This window comes from Felis catus, chromosome X, assembly GCF_018350175.1.
Source record: "Felis catus isolate Fca126 chromosome X, F.catus_Fca126_mat1.0, whole genome shotgun sequence".
Classification (NCBI taxonomy): Eukaryota; Metazoa; Chordata; class Mammalia; order Carnivora; family Felidae; genus Felis; species Felis catus.
The window spans coordinates 22,035,480-22,051,937 of record NC_058386.1 but is presented as its reverse complement, the minus strand read 5'-3'; the positions used below and the strand labels follow the sequence as shown (position 1 = coordinate 22,051,937).

Here is a 16,458-nt window from a genome sequence, read left to right as displayed (position 1 = left end):
CATGAACCATGAGATCGTGACCTGAGCTGAAATCAAGAGTCAGATGCTTAACTGACTGAGCCACCCAGGTGTCCCTCATCCTTTTTATGAATAAGCATATTACAGTGTGTGTGTGTGCGTGCATGCGCACCCCGTATTTTCCTTATTTATTTGTCTAATGATGAACACTTAGGTTGCTTCCTTATCTTCACTGTTGTAAATAATACAATAAGCAGGGGCTGCATATATTGTCTTGAATTAGTATTTTTGTCTTCTTTGTGTAAATCCACAGTTGCTGTACCCTTTTGCATTCCCACCGACAGCACATGATGGTTACTTTTTCCCCACATCCTCCCCAACACTTGTGATTTCAGCCATTTAACAGGTGTGAGGTGATCCCTTGCTGTGGTTTTGATTTGCATTTCCCTACTGATTAGTGATGGTGAGCATCTTTTGAGGTGTCTGTAGACCATCTGGATGTCTTCTTTGGTAAAATGTCTATTGAGGTCTTTTCGGGCCTCTCCCCATTCGTTTGCCCATGTGGAGTTATCCTGCAGATTCTATTTATCAGGGGCGACCTCACACAGAGAGCCACACCGGGGTTTACGGTACTTAGGGTACAAGGAGGAGATCGGTCTCCTTGTCATCAGGGCTAGTCTGAGCCGAGGGAAGTCAGGAAGCAGCGAGTGATGGTGATTCCACGGTGATGGCGGGCAGACAGCTGTGGATATGTTCACCGTGAGTGTCGCCTCCTCTAGCAAGTGTACTCCCACCAGTCGGGGCAGGTTGTGCCCCGGACGTGTGTAAATGGGGACTTTCCACCGTCTAACTGGTATTTGGAATTGTAGTGAGAAAGACTTTATTCTGACAGTCTATCCTTCAATGTGCAAAGAGTCACCCAGAAACAAGTCTACAGGGTCTGAGGTTAAGGGGAAGTGGAGGAGGAGGACGCTGTGTTGGTTATCTCATTGACACACTCAGGATGGTAGGCAGCTCTCAGCCCAGAACAAGGCCCGCCTTCACCTTTGCTCTCCATTCTTCTTTCTAGGAACCTCCAACGTCCACAGAGCAAACGGTTCCCACTTACTTACTCAAATGTTTCACGAACCAGTTTTTCCTGCCAGCAGGGAACCGCTTCAGGCTTAGAACCTGGGGATACAAGGGGTGAAGAAAGACCCAAAGAAAGAGTTAATATCTAGGTAAATATGGTTGACTCTTCTTGTATTCATTTTCTACTCTTGCTGCGTAACAAACCATCACCAATGTAGCTGCATAAACGCAAATTTATTATCTCACAGTTTCTCTGTGTAAGACGTCCAGCTAAAACTGTGCTCCCTGTGGTAAAGTATCACCTGACTGCATCAAAGGTGTCGTTGGAGCCGTGTTCTCATCTGAAGACCAAACTAGAGATGAATCCAAGCTCACTCACTTCTTCAGGGCCACCAGCATAGCAAGAACATTTCTGCTAGCAAAATGGAGTCTTATATAATATCCAGTCAGAGGCGTCCCATTCCCCCTTTGATAAACACAAGGGTGAATAAAAATTTAAAATAGGAAAAAAGTACCAATATCGAATCATGTTGTACACCTGAAACTGATAAGATATTTGTCAATTATACCTCAATTAAAAAAATACAATTTCATTCTTTCTGGTACAAGAAGCCTGGGTGGCTCCATCAGTTGAGCATCTGATTCTTGATTTTGGCTCAGGTCGTGATCACAGGGTCGTGGGATCGAGCCACCTGCCAGGCTCCATGGTGAGCATGGAGCCTGCTTAAGATGTTCTCTCTCTCCCTCTGAAAAATCAAACAAAAAACTTGTAACTTCTTTTTCTGCTTCATTGAGATCTTTGTAACTCTTAAAAGCTGAATAAGCTTCTTGCCAATTTGCAGCCCAGGAATTTCTTCTTAAGTGGGAGTCAGTCCCTTGAAACATAAACATTAAGTAAGACAGCACCCCTATCTCCCAGTCTCCCTGAGATTTTAACTTCAGCACCTGTCTTCTGTCATAAAGAAATGAGTTTTTTCTTCCATTTGGATAAAGGCATTTAGCTAACAAAGATACTCTCCCCCACCCCAAATTACCAGGTGAATTTAGGATGAACTAGGTGTAGTAAATGGTGCCGTACAGTCCTCTTACTTGAGGAATAGTTATTGTTATCTTAAGATCACGGATATAATGGGTTATATCTGTTTGGCTGCATAAAAGGGTGAGATCTCTTTCTGTCTCAGCAATCTCTTTAGCATTGTGATGGGTATCACATTCTGGTTCAGTGCTTATTAAATAATAAAACTGTTTTCTCTCTTTCTTGTGTTTTGTGGAGAGGCCTTTCTGAGTTGGCAGGAGATTTTGTTTTTCATTAACTACAGCCACAGATTTGGAAATGAGGATAAGACTTCTGGAAGTTCCTAAATTGAGTGAATGCGCAGAAGTTCTGTGGACCCCCAAGACTCAAGTAAGAGACCTTCACTCATAAAGTCTTCCTTCTAGCTCTCTGCTCTTTTGGAATACTTGTCAGAGAAACCAACCTCTCTGAATTCAAGATTTTATTATTAAAAAAGCATGATAATGTGGGCTCTAAACTCCCAGGATCACCATTAGCTTTGATTACGGAAAATAAGAGAAGCTGGGAAGGGTGCCTATGGTTGTCTTTAACATGTAATCTGTCACATAAGGAATGGTGTACCTGTAAGAATCTGCTCTTGCAGTGGCCCGAGGGCATGTCTTTTAATTTGTATAAATTAATGTATTTGCAGAGACTCTCAAAAGGTCCTCATCTCAACCAAATGAGTTATTTATTGGTATGTATGGAATTGATATCATTCTTACAGGAAAGTTAAATATGAGTTGAATAGCCAGAAAGAAAAATTGGAAACCATGGAAGAGGAAATGAGAATGAAAGGGACTTTTTCTCTCACAGAACCCTCCTCCCTTTCTCAGCTACCCCCCTCCCTGCTCCCCTGCTTTTCTTTCTCCTTCCCTACATCAAATCAAGTCCTGGAAGGAAAGAGGCCGTGATCTTTTAGACGTGTGGTGGTTCCCTTCGTTAGTGGATTTCCCTGCACAAGGGGACTAAAGGCCTAACTTTATTATGCTAATAACAAAGAACAGCAGGTATGCTAATTAATCACCTGCTGTGTTTGAGGACACAGGTTCTTGTACCTTTTGCGCGCTAGCCTGGGTCCACTTTTACATCTTAGTCAAGATTCTGCCTACACAATTCCCATGTCATCCACACACCAGGTAAACAGGAAGGCATTGACGATAAACATTATGGAGTCATTGAGAACTTGGATATAAGACCATGTCCTCATGTGAAGGCACCAGGATCAAGAGTAGTTGAACTAGTCACTTGGAACAAAGCAAATAAAAAAAAAAGGTGTTAAGCTGGGGCACCTGGCTGGCTCAGTTGGTTGAGCCTCCGACTCTTGCTGTCGCCTCAGGTTATGATCTTGTGGTTCATGAGATCAAGCCCTGCACTGGGCTCTGCACGAGCCTGCTTAGGATTCTCTCTCTCAAAATGAATACATACACTTAAAAAAAAAAAAGGTGTTAGGCTGATAAATGTCAATACGCGAAAGTTAACCAAAAGACCATATGATTTACATTTTTCTTCAATATGAGAAAAACCAGCCCTTCCTATTGGGATCAGCAGTTTTTTGTTTGTTTTTTGAAGGGAGGGTAGTCATTTAGTGGCTATGAGAAGCGTGAGAGCTGGGCTGCAATCTGAGGTAAGAGACAGGCTGCGGACTGTAAGGCCCACACGACCTGGTGTACCTGACCTGAGAGGTGGGGCCTCAGGGCCCACCCAGCAGGTACTGGCCTCTAAAATATCGATTGCTTATGAATAGAGGCATCGGAGGACAGAGCAGGTGTCACCCCATTCATCTTGGGGTGCAAATCCTCTCCGGCCCCAATATATCCAGATAAACCAAGGCTGTCTGGTATTCAGAAGGCTTGTCCTTGAGGCTTAAAAACAGAGTCATGTACAGTAAAAACTGGAAGTTCGAACTGTGCCCTTTGACAGGAATCTTTTTTTGAGAGAGAGGTGCACATTTGCATGTGAGTGAGCAGGGGAAGATCAGAGGGAGATAGAATCTCAAGCAGGCTCCCCACCCAGGGCCAAGCAGAAACAGGGCTGGATCTCACACCCAGAGATCATGACCTGTGCAGAAGTCAAGTCAGATGCTTAAGTGACTGAGCCACCTCGGAGCCCCTGACAAGTGTCTCTTAATAAGATTTTGATACTAGATAAGGGCCATGGGTGTCTGTTTCACGTGTGGGAAAAATTCTTTGGAGCTGTTATTGAAGGGCCTAAGCCCTCCCGTAGATGTTACTTCTGTGACTAAGGGAAACTCAGGAGAAATACAACTCTTAGTTAAAAATTTAGATCATGAGGCTCTAGAGTTAAGCTCCCCTTAGGCTTGGATTGGGTAATATTTTGTAAGGAATTACTAAATACTACTCAGATAGTTAATTATTTGAAAGCTTAAGCAATAAAGCATCACAACTGTTTGTAAAATTAATGTATGATGAAGTTTCACACGTTGATAATCAAGAATATGCTTTGACTATTAACTATTAGTATGATATATTTAAAGTTTTTCCCCCAAGGCAAATAATGTACTGAATTTATCCTACCTTATTCTTATAATTGCATCGCTTTATAATTTACTAACGACTTGTTGGCTATATAGATGGCTGCAATTTGCCCAGAGAAAGGTAGAAATGGCAATGAGATGATTTCTAAAACTGTATTTCTACTGGTTTTCAGTAACAAAGGGGGGTATTATCAGGATAAGTAAATTAAAAACTAAAAAGTTTTATTCTTAAGTTTATTTATTTTGAGAGAGCAGGGGAGGGGCAGGAGATCCGAAGCAGCCTCTGTGCTGACAGCAGAGAGACGGATGTGGGGCTCAAACTCAGGAACCGTGACATCATGGCCAAGCCAAAACCGAGAGTCAGACGTTTAAGCAAAGGAGCCACCCAGGCGCCCCTGACCCACCTCTTTTTAAATAGCACTTACTGTAGCCTTTAAAAGAAAAAGGTTTTCTATTTACACTTTTTCTAAAGAAGCTTCTTACCAATTTTACATCCCAGAAAAATACATTTAGGAAGAAATATGTGTGACCAATGGAGACATCAAGCCCTCTTACTTGGGGATTAGTTATCTTTTCTCTTAAGAACGTGTGTATAATGGGTTGTATCTGCTTGGCAATATAGAAGAGTAAGATTTCTTTTTGGCTTTGTCTGCTTGCCTGGGATGTACATCCTAGTCTGGCTTACTACTTATTCATTAATAAAACTTTGTTCTTTCCCACATGATAATGTTGAATGTTACCTGAGCCCTAAATTGAGGCAGTTCGCACGTTCTTTGTGTTCCAGGAAACCGCTTGCTTCAAAGATCCATCCTCCATATCACTTAGGTAAGACTCAGGGCGCTCCTTTGTTTACCTCTGACAAGGCCAGACACAGATCCTCAAAAATCCCGTTCTTGGCCTCATAAATAGTTAGCTCAAGTGCTTGTCGACACTGATCCCATTGAAACAAAATGCTTATTAGCCCAACATTGGTTAAGCTTCTCTTCCCCTCCATGCCCACCCTCACCAGAGCCAGCTACAACCCTTCTTGTGAACAGGCTGGCCTCAGGGTAAAATATTCTCCGATCTTCCATCCATTCACACCACCCTCTGTCCTGCTTCCCTGTATCCAGTTCTCTCTAGCTTTGTGCACTCCTCTCTCCAAAAGGAAAACTCTTTTTGCCCAACTATTGCTTGACATTCTCCCTCCTGTAGTTCCCTTTCCACCTTTGCGTTCTTTATGAAGAAAGGTCTCTCCCTATTAAGTCCAGTTGGCTTTTATTTTATATATATTTTGTGGAGACAAATTTTTGAGTCCGCATAATAATGTGTTTCTAATTATTTACCCAACACTTATAATGTGATGTAATCATGGGGATGACATCTGATCGCCTTCGTTATAAGGGGATTGTGTCTGCCACAGTCCGCCCTGTGGGGCCCAATATCCCATGTCCCTACTTTATGCAAAACTTGCCCAAGATCCCAAAATGTCTTGTCCCGTTACATCAGCTAGAAATCCAAGTCTCATCATCTAAATCTCTAAGTGTAGCTGTAGATGAAGAGGCTCTTGGGAGGAAGTTTATTAAGCAGAGTAAAACCCTATTTGTGGACCTAGGAAGCAAGGAAACAGGTCATCTGTCCTGACACATCAATGTGCACTGGCGGGATCGGAGACACTCTTGTTCAGAAATAAGCAAATGGGAGGTACAAGAGGCAGTGGACAGTAGCACTTCTGAAATACCATTGAGTAAATATTGTCAGTTCCTTATTAGATTTCAAAGCCTACGGATCATTTCCCTGGCTGTCACCTCCATCTTGTGGGTTCTTGCATCCACCCTTGGAGCTAAGTAATCTCTATGCCCAACATGGGGCTCTAACTCACAACCGTGAGATCCAGAGTCACATACTCTATCACCTGAACCAGCCAGGTGCCCCTTATCTTTCCCTTTTTTATGGAAGATAGCATGTATTTGCAGTTGAGAATATAAAACAATTTCTTCACTCACCGTGATCAAATGCATGAGACAAGTACTTATAGCACCTACCTTGCTTCTTCCCCCAATGGAAACTTTCTTTCTAGTTTATCCGGAATTCAAGAGTAACTGGTGGGGGGGGGGGGGGGGGGGGGGCGGGTGCCTGAGTAGCTCAGTCAGTTAAGCATTTGACTTTTGATTTTGGTTCAGGTCATGATCTCATGGTCGTGGGATGGAGCCCTACGGAGGGCTCTGCACTGAGAGTGGAGCCTGCTTACGATTCTCTCTGTCCCTATCTCTTTCTCTCAAAATAAACAAACATTTAAAAACATTTTTAAAACAGAGTATGAAGAGCCATTCTACATTTTATTCTTTAAATCTCTCCACGCTGAGCCACACAATCTGAGGGTCTCCCACAGCCTGACCTCACCTACCACATAGCTAAGGTTGAAACATCCCTTCCACTGAAAAACTGGTTTCCCAAATGTCCAGAAGGACACTTAGCTGCTCTCACCTGGAATTGAATCTCTTCCATCCTTTTTACACTACCCTGACACAGCTTCCAACTGCTCTTAGACACAAAATCCATAGCGACCCAAGAATACCTACATGTCTTCCAAAGAGCACATGTTCAGTGACTGTTTAGAGAATAAATGAGCCAATGAACATGTTAACTAATTCAAGTTTTAATTTCTCCTACTTTCTTAGATAAAGCTAAGCCAACTCACATATGCATCTTTTAATTTTACAGAGCCATGGACTGCAAGTATTAGGAAGCCATGAGTCAGCGATCTTTCAAGCAGAACAAATTTCCAGAGAAACACCTACTCAACGCAGGCAATATCCTGTTTGAGATCCTAAAATAAGGGGGAAGAGTTCCCACGTTTCTTTGGAAATTACCGATCTCCTACTCTTAAACCCGACACACAGCAATGAGAGTTCTGGCCCAAGATGGCAACACAGAGAGGCTCTGAACTCACCTTCTCCTTGGAGACACCCAATCTACACCTATTTATAGAACAGTTCCTTCCTAGGCAGAACTAAGAGTTGGCTGAACATCTTCTGCATAACAAAAGACCACAAAGAGAATGGCAAGAGAGAAGAAGAGAGGTAGTCTATTGTTAGTGTGCTGAGAGGGACACTGTAGTGTTGGTGGGGAGGGAAGGGGAGGGAAAACACGAAACCAGAGTATAATGTAGTATGTGTGTGTGGAGAAGGGAAGGGAGACCGTAACGTGTGTGCATAGAGAAGGGAAGGCAGGAGATGCAGTGCGTGTGGTGGGGGAGGGTGGTAAAGAAAGTTCGTGTGTAGGATGTATGTTGGGGGCAATAAGCGACAGTATAACGTGTGTATACGTGGAAAGAAGGGCCAGGAGCAGACAATGTAGTATGTAAGTGTGGAGGGGGAAAGAGAAGGGATAGTGGAGTGGGGGGGAGCAGAGGAAGGAGGAAAGGGATACTGTGGTGTCTTGTGTGTATATAGGAAAGGAGAGAAGTGAATAAATAGGGTAGTGTGCGGTTTGGGGAAGGAATAGTGTATGTATGTGTGGTTAAGGAAAAGGGAACAGAATGGATGGGGGAGCGTGTGTATGTGTCTGTAGGAAAGGGATAGCATAGTGGTACGTGTATGAAGAAGGGGAATCGCAGGGAAGGGACAATGTAAATGTGTGTGCAAAGGAGAGGAGGGGCGTGGAATGCACAATTTAGTGGGGGTGGGGCAGGGATACTGCAGTTAGGGTGAGGGAAAATGGAAAAGTACATTGTAGTGTGTGTGTGCAGAGAAGGGAAAGAGTAGTGGGGAGTGTGTGTTGTGCGGAAGAAGGGAGGAAGGGAAAGCTAGAGTATACTGTCTGTGTAGAAAACAGAAGGTGACACGCGAGAGGGAAGGGATCGCACGGTCTCGTGTATGTGGGGAAGGGAAGAGAGAGTAGTTCGTGTGGAGAAGGGAAGGGAGAAGAACAGCGTAGTGTGTGTGTGTGGATGTGGAGAAAAGGTGGGAAGCGAAGACAAGTTCGAATATGCGGGTAGGAAAAAAGGAACATAAAGAAAGTGAACGGAGGGGATAATGTAGTGCGTGGAGGTGGGAACGGATAGTGTAGTGTGTGACTGTGGAAAGGAAGGGACTGGGTAGTGTGCGGGGGAGAAGGAGGGAGGAGTAAAACACGTGCACGGAGGAGTAAAACACGTGCACGGAGGATAGTGTGGTGTGGGGAGGGGAGAGAACAGAGTAGTGTGGGTGAGAGGGAATGGAAGGGGAAAAGGGAAAGGACAGTGCCCTTGTGTGTTAGGATGAGGGGTGGGGGGGTAGGGTGTGCATGTTGAAGGGAAGGAGACAGGAAGTGGAGCGGGTAGAGAAGGGAAAGGAAGGGATTCTTTCTGCATTCGTCCACACATGCACACTGAACTCTTCTAGGGGAGGAAAGGAAAGGGAGAGGATGGTGTTGTCTGTGCACGTAGAAAAAAAGAAGGGAAGAGAATAGAGGGAACGGGCCACAGTAGCTCGTGGGGAGAAGGGACAATGAGAAGAGGCCATGTGGTGTTTGGGGGGGGGTTGTGTGGAGAAGGGAACGGGCAGTGCGTTGTGTGTGTGCAGGAAGAGAAGGAAAGGGAGTGTGGATATCCACTGTGTGTGGATAAAGGGTGGGAATACTATAGTTGTGTGGAGGGGGCAGGAGGGAGGGATAAAGCACGAAGAGAAGGAAAGGAATGACAGGGGTAGTGTGTGTGTGGCAAGGCAGGGAAGGGAAGAGATGAAAAAGGCAAGTGCAGTGTGTGTGACAAGGGAAGGGAAGAGAAGGAAATGTGTAGTGTAGGTGGCGACAGGAAAAGGAGGACGGGAACGGAGACTGTAGCTCGTGTGTGGAGGGTGGGACAGAGGGGAAAGTGCAGTGTGTGGACACGAGGGAAGGCGAGGGAAGGAGAGAGACGGGAGGGGATATTGCACGCACACGGAAGGAAGGGGCAGGGAGAAGATGGAGAGCAGAGCCCTGTGCGTGTGTGCACACAGAAGGGAAAGGGTAGTGTGGTGTGGTGTGCTGCTAGAGAAGGGAAGGGGAGTGTGTGGGGAAGGGAACCCCGAGATGGCGGTGTTCAACCACAAACTACAAAAACTGAAGAAACCACTTTGGAAAGCCTCATGATATCGATATGGGAAGGAACAGTGGACATTGTAAGTGGCCTTCCTCAAACCTCCAGGACTTGACTCTTTCCGGTCTCCACATGGGCTCTCGGGCCCCACGGGAGCCCGGGGCATGGTGGATCTCTAGCCGGCACCTGGCGGTACCCCAGGTACTTTTGCGGCACCAAATCTCTGGTAGCGAGCTTCCTGGGCTCCCAAAGAAATGCCTCCTCCCAGCCTACGCCCCCATTACATTCAGGAATTCTAGATCTGCTCCTCAGTGGGGTAGTAGCTGCCCTTCATGAAGCTCACAGCCAGGCGAGTCATCCGGAGACCAGGCTCAGGCAACTGCTGCCACCATGGAACCTCCCACCCGTAGTGACATCTAGTTTGCTGACAGGGCCATAGAAGTGCTCCACAGAATACACTTCTCTGAAGTCCAGGCAAAAGCCTAGCTCCATGTGTGCAGAAACAGCCCACAAGGTCACCAGGAAGCGGTCCTTGTATTATTTTCATCGTGTCTGACTTGGTAATGCACACTGGCTTTGCATTTGAGCAAAAGGAACCACACCGACAGAGCTACCGTCTTGGTTATAAAGTCTCACCGCGACGGCACACACAAGTATCTACCAATTCTGTGTGTTAGTGAGAATGCATGCATCTGTATATATACACCATCTCACGAGTTTGCTGAGAAAATACTAGCCTTACTAAGTGAGATTTACACTACATGGAAATAATAATAAAGGGCCGTACTGACCTCTAAGGAGGTTTCAGATGTGTGGACATAACCCCGTGGATACTGATACCAGTGGTCGCTGGCGCTCTCTCACCTTCACACAATGAAGCAGTCGGAACTGGTTATCCCCGGACACACTGGGAAGATAGAGGGGCAGAACTTTAAAAATTTTTTCCTCTGTTGATGTTGTCATATGCATTTATTGCAGGCTACAGAACCGAACATCTTTAAGACGCACAGCTCACCTCCGCCGCATAGTGGGGGAAAATATTTGCAAATCACCTATGTGATCAAATACTTGCATCTTCCTGCACACACCTCCCCCTGCCTCCCAAAAGGTCTCTATATTTAACAGTAAGAAACAATCTAATTAGAAATTGGGTGTATTTGTGAGTTCGAGCCCTGCTTTGGGCTCTGCACTGACAGAGCAGAACCTCCTTGGGATTCTCTTTCCATCTCTCTCCTCCCCTCCCCTGTGCTTGCTCTCTCTCTCAAGATGAATAAATGAACTTAAGAAAGAAAATGGGCCTAAGGCTTAAACACACCATTCACCAAAGAGAATATATGGATTGTAAACAAGGAGATGAAAAAACACATATCATTATCCATTGGTAGAATGTAATTTTAAGCCACGATGCCATACTACTACATACCTACTTGAATAGGTAAAATAGAAATTACTGAAAATCTCAAGTGCTGATGAGGATATGGAACAGTTACCTAGATTTGTCGCTCATTGATGGTGAGAAAGTAAAATGGTCTAGGATCTCTGGAAATCGATTTACTAGTTTCTTATAAACTTAAACATATACTGGGGCACCTGGGAGGCACAGTCGGTTAATCGTCCGACTTCCGCTGAGGCCATGATCTCATGGCTCTTGAGTTTGAGTCCCACGTAGAGCTCTGTGCTGACAGCTCAGAGCCTGAAGTCAGCTTCGGATTCTGTGCTCTCTCTCTCTCTCTCAAAAATATAATGGTCATTAAAGAAAAAAATTAAACATATACTTACTGTATGACAGAACAAGCCCTTTCTGAAAATTTACCCTAGAGAAATAAGTGTTCACACAAGACACCAAACACAAATGAACATAACTGTATTTGTAATAGCCCCAACTACAGAGAACTCCAGTTTCCTTCAATGCTAAAGGGATAAACTGTTGTACTGGGAATCCCATTCAGCAAGCAAAAGGGATATAGTATTTCTCCTCTCCACTTGGGTATCTCTCAAGTACATTATGCCAACTGAAAAAGCTCATTTCATAACATTATGTAGTTTTTAATTCCATTTGTCTAACACTTTCAAAAAATGATACTAACATAGAGTAGGTCAGCGGTTGCCAAGGATTATAAAGAAGGAACATTAAAAAGCAGAACTACCCTCTTGTCCAATAATCAGCCTACTGGATATTTACCCCCAAAATATAAATATACTAAATCAAAGGGATACACACACCCCGATGTTTACTGCAGCATTATTTACAATAGCCAAACTATGGAAGCAGCCCAAGCGTCCATCGACTGATAAGTGGATAAAGAAGATGTGGGACACACACACAGGAACATTATTCAGTCATAAAAAGGAATTAAATCCTGCGTCTCTAATGACACAGACGGAGCTAGAGTATCATGCTAAGTGAAATAAGTCAGAGAAAGACAAATACCATATGATCTCACTCATGTAGAATTTAGAAACAAAACAAATGAGCAAAGAAAAAAAAGAGACACACCAAGAAATAGCCTCTTAACCATAGAGAACACACATGGTTACCAGAGGGGAGGTGGGTGGGGGGATGGCCGAAATAGAGGATGGGGATTAAAGAGTACACTTATCATGATGAAAAAATATAAACAAACCCCAAAAGAAGGAACATAGGGAGTTTCTCTGGGTTTCTTAGGGATTTCTGTGTCTGTATTCTGGTAGGATTCATACAGATTTATACGAGTGAAAAAAGTGTCTTTAGTTATATACCATACCAAAGAAAACAAACCCTAACAAAAAGGAGCGATTGCCTGTTTGAGTCTGGTGAAATCCGGATTTGACGGCAGTTAAATACTACTCTATCAATGTAAATTTATGAATTCTGGTAAATGAACTATCACAATGTAAACAGTTTTGTTCGACTGAACTTTGCTGTAAGAGCCACAGGAACTCCCTGCACTAGTTCTACAATTTTTATGTAAGCCTTACATTATTTCAAAAGAAAAGCTTTTAAACAGGGAGGCTGTAACTTCTACAATTATTCGTGTCCACCAGTGTCCAGTTTTCTGTCCTCAAAGGACACAAGTTCTGGGGTCGACTGCAGTTGGTTGGGCCAACTGATAATAATATGCTTCTGACAGATGCAGTGACTGAAAATAAAATGCAGAGCTCTATAAAGACTGTGGATATGAGACTTCCTTATGCACATGTGGAAGGAGAGGCAAGGAATAACGTGTGTTACAGTTGGTGGAAAAAGATGAAGCAGCAGTCACAAATAAAAGGGGAAAAACTGTTAACAGGAGAATATACAACATCTATTAAATTTCTAATACAGGCAAGTAAACCTAATTTCTCGTCCCCTTCACTGTACATTACTCTCACTCAGTTGCCACTTAGGCTAGATATGCAACTTAGAAACACAAATCCTCCCCATGCTACACCAGTGGGTAGTGATTTACACTGTGCTACAGATCGTGTGATAACCTGGGGATGGCTAGCACCGAATTTTTTTTTCAAGTACATCAACTCTAGGTTATTACAACCATAAAGACAGAGCTCCGGATTCCACGTATCCCTGTCATCCATGGTCAATTTAATAAACCGTGCCAATGTGACAGATTCTCCATCCGCCCTACTCACGTCTGCACTCTGAGTCAACCTCTTACCCTAAGAGATACCTGGTGGCGATAGAGGCTGCCGAATACAGCTGTGGGGCATCTGGCCTCTGGTGTGCCAGGACCTCAGGAACCACGGAGGACACTCGGAGGACACGGAGTTGGAGATACCTCCTGGAGCATCTTTTCCAGATGTGTCCACACTCAGCCCTTTATCTGTAGGATCATGTAGGCAAATGGCCTAAGAACACCTCCCCTCAATCTCCACCTCCTTGCAGTGGGAGGCGCCTTCCTCTGCCCACTGGTACTCCTGGCCCGTTTCAACTGTCAGCACTTACCAAACCTGCCCACTCATACTGCCCCAAACTCAGTGGAGACCGGGAGAGACGCCCGACTCCTGCAGCACCGGCAAGGATGCAGTGAACCACCACAGTAGCCAAGAGATGGAGTCCTCCCGGTATCCAGCATGTGCAGCATCACTGGGTGATATTCTGCCTGACTTTGGGCCAGGAGACTTCAGAGGCAGGGTGGGGTGTCTGGCATGCCTTTAGTCCTTTCATGCAGTAGACCTGCCCATCGAGACCACCTCACAACTTCAGCTGGTGGTGGCCTTTCAGAGACTTGCCAAGCCTGTTAACGGAAGTTCTTGGACCCTCTAGCCAGATTTCCCACCTCCACTCCTTACGGTTCTTTGGGCACTTTCAGCTCCACTCCAGATCCAAAATGCTGACCTCCAGCCTGCCCTGGGCTCTCCAAATGAGATTTTACCCGTGGTCTCTGTCTCATGGACTCAGGCAATTGCTAGGACCTCTGACCTTGACTAGCTAAGAGTGTCCTGCCTGGCTCCACTGCTCAGCAGCTGATCATTCTGTCAAGTTCTTGCTTTTCAAAGTAAAGGAGGAATGTTTTACTGGTATTTCAAAATATAAAGTATGCCTAGAAAAATCTAGGCAGTCGAGACATTAATGCAGAAATCCCAGTCTGTATTAATTAAATTTTATATTCAACCCGTTTGGAAAAAAGGAAGTAGAACAATCATGAGACACTATCATTTATCCCAAAGTTTGACCAAAATTTCAAAGTACGATGAAGTAAAATGCCTCTGAGGACGTAAGGCATTCACACACATTAACTGGCCAGACTATGAAGTGGTATGGCATTTTTGGAACAGAAGTTCAACATTACTTATAAAAACTCCCAATCTTTACACTCACCTGCTTTAATCAAGCTTGTACTTTGCTACATCTTTCCTACGAGAAAGCATGCACACTTGCCCAAGGTTTCACGTTCAAAGATGTTGATTTCAGTCCTGTTAATCATAGCAACAAATGAAACAATTACATGTCCGTGAGGAAACAATTTATATGGCCATTAGGAGGAGAATGGGTAAATTAATTATTGCACAAACATAAGTAGGATGATCCTTACCTGTTCTTTCTTCTTGGGGGAGGGCTTGGAACATGAGGATTTGAGTTCCCATGATTAATGTCTTTGTATAATCAAGACTTGCAATGCCCTGATTGCTCCTATCTTCTTCCTGACGTTCTCTCCTTTAAGAGGCCAAAAAGTCTAAGAAAAGATTCTCAACATCACTAATTATGAGGGCAATTCAAATCAAAACCACAATGAAATATCACCTCATACCAGTTAGCATGGTTATTAAAAAAAAAAAAAAAAAGTAAGTGTTGGCAAGAATGTGGCGAAATTGGACCCTTGCGCACTGTTGATAGGAATGTAAAATGGCAAGCCGCTATAGAAAACAGCATGAAACTCCCTCAAAAAATTAAAACTAGAACTATCATATGATCCAACAATCTCATTCCTGGGTATAGAGACTCAAAAGAATGGAAATCAGGATCTCAAAGACCTATCTGCATTCACGCTCCTTGTAGCACTATCCACAATAGCCAAGTTATGGAAATAAACTAAATGTCCATTGAAGAGAAATGGATAAAGAAATTATGATAAATATATATATTTTAATAAATATATATACATGCATCACAGAGTTGATGAAATAAAGGAACATTAACATTTACCAAGGTCAAAATGACTTGGTAAAATCTTGAAGCATGAGCTCTATTTCTGGCCAGAACACTATACATCTGCTTCACTAAAACAATGAAAAGAACATTCCAAACATAAAGAAAAAAAAAAAAAAACCTCCCTGGTTCCCACAAGATTAAATTCACACAGCCTTGCACGTACTGAAAACATAGGTAAAGTCTCTTTCTATAATGTCATTTGTCATGATGATGTGTAAGTATGTAAAACAAAACAACACAACACAACACAACACAACACAAAACAAAACATATAACCCTGCACCAAATGTTCCTTCCCTGGAATGATCTCTTCTTCGTGAAGATTGTGTATCTGGGGCAGCTGTCCAAACTGGGGCTCGAATAAAAAACTCTGTTCCTTTAAAACTTAAAAAAGAAAAAAAAGGTTTGTTCATTTTGCATCAACACAGTAGTGTCTTATTCTGCTTTAAAGGGCAAATCCTGGGGCACCTGGGTGGCTCAGCTGGTTAAGCATCTGACTCTTTATTTCAGCTCAGATCATGATCTCACGGTTTGGTCTGTAAGATGGAGCCCCAGGTAGGGCTCTGAGCCAACAGCACAGAGCCTGCTTAGGATTCTCTCCGTCCCTCTCTTTCTGCCCCTCCCCTGTTCGCTCACGTGCTCTCTCCAGCTCTTGCTTGTTCTCTCTCTTGCTCAGAATACATAAACAAACATTTTAACAAGTAAAAAAAACAAAAAATAAAGGGGAAATCCTGCCATTTGCAACAACATATGTAAACCTGAAGGACATTATGCTAAGTGAAATAAGCCAGCCACAAAAGGACAAATACTGCATGGTTCCACTTACACGAGGTACCTAAAATCATCATACTTACAGAATCAGAAAATAGAACTGTGGTTACCAGGGACCAAGAGAAAGGGTTAAGGGGGAGTTTTTCTATTGATATAAAGTTTCAGATACGCAGGCTGAATTAGTTCTAAAGATCTGTTGTAGATCTAAAGATCTACAACAAACATTGTACCTACAGTTAATAATACTGTATTATGCACTTAAAATTTTGAGACATTTCATGTGAAGCGCTTTTAGAAAAACAGCCAAAGGGACACAAGGAACCTTTTGGAGGTGACATGTCTATTACCTTGATCATGATGATGATTTCACAGATGCATACATATGTCCAACCTCATCAAACTGTACATTTTAAGTATGAGCTGGTTTTTGTATAGTATAT

General features: G+C 43.6%; 1 protein-coding gene and 1 non-coding gene across 4 annotated transcripts; one reads left to right on the top strand and one right to left on the bottom strand.

Moving 5' to 3' along the window:
• Window positions 1-5,318: 5,318 nt before the first annotated feature.
• LOC123383445 lies at window positions 5,319-15,822 on the bottom strand. 3 transcript variants are annotated; one of them, XR_006593169.1, is made up of 4 exons: window positions 14,631-15,822; window positions 14,417-14,511; window positions 10,410-10,525; window positions 5,319-5,435 (listed from the first exon to the last, which is right to left on the bottom strand). XR_006593169.1 is itself a non-coding variant. In XM_045051037.1 (3 exons), the coding sequence occupies exon 3, from the start codon at window positions 9,782-9,784 to the stop codon at window positions 8,816-8,818; it is 969 nt and encodes a 322-aa protein (XP_044906972.1). In that variant the 5' UTR covers window positions 9,785-10,525; window positions 14,417-14,511; window positions 14,631-15,822; the 3' UTR covers window positions 8,653-8,815. The 3 variants fall into 3 exon arrangements, 1 of the variants encoding a protein (XP_044906972.1); XM_045051037.1 differs by lacking the exon at window positions 5,319-5,435 and having other exon boundaries at window positions 8,653-10,525; XR_006593168.1 differs by lacking the exons at window positions 5,319-5,435; window positions 10,410-10,525 and adding an exon at window positions 12,126-13,418.
• On the top strand, window positions 14,609-14,737 carry LOC111558848. Its single transcript, XR_002739974.2, has one exon. It is a non-coding gene; the product is annotated as a U8 small nucleolar RNA (small nucleolar RNA).
• Window positions 15,823-16,458: the final 636 nt, after the last annotated feature.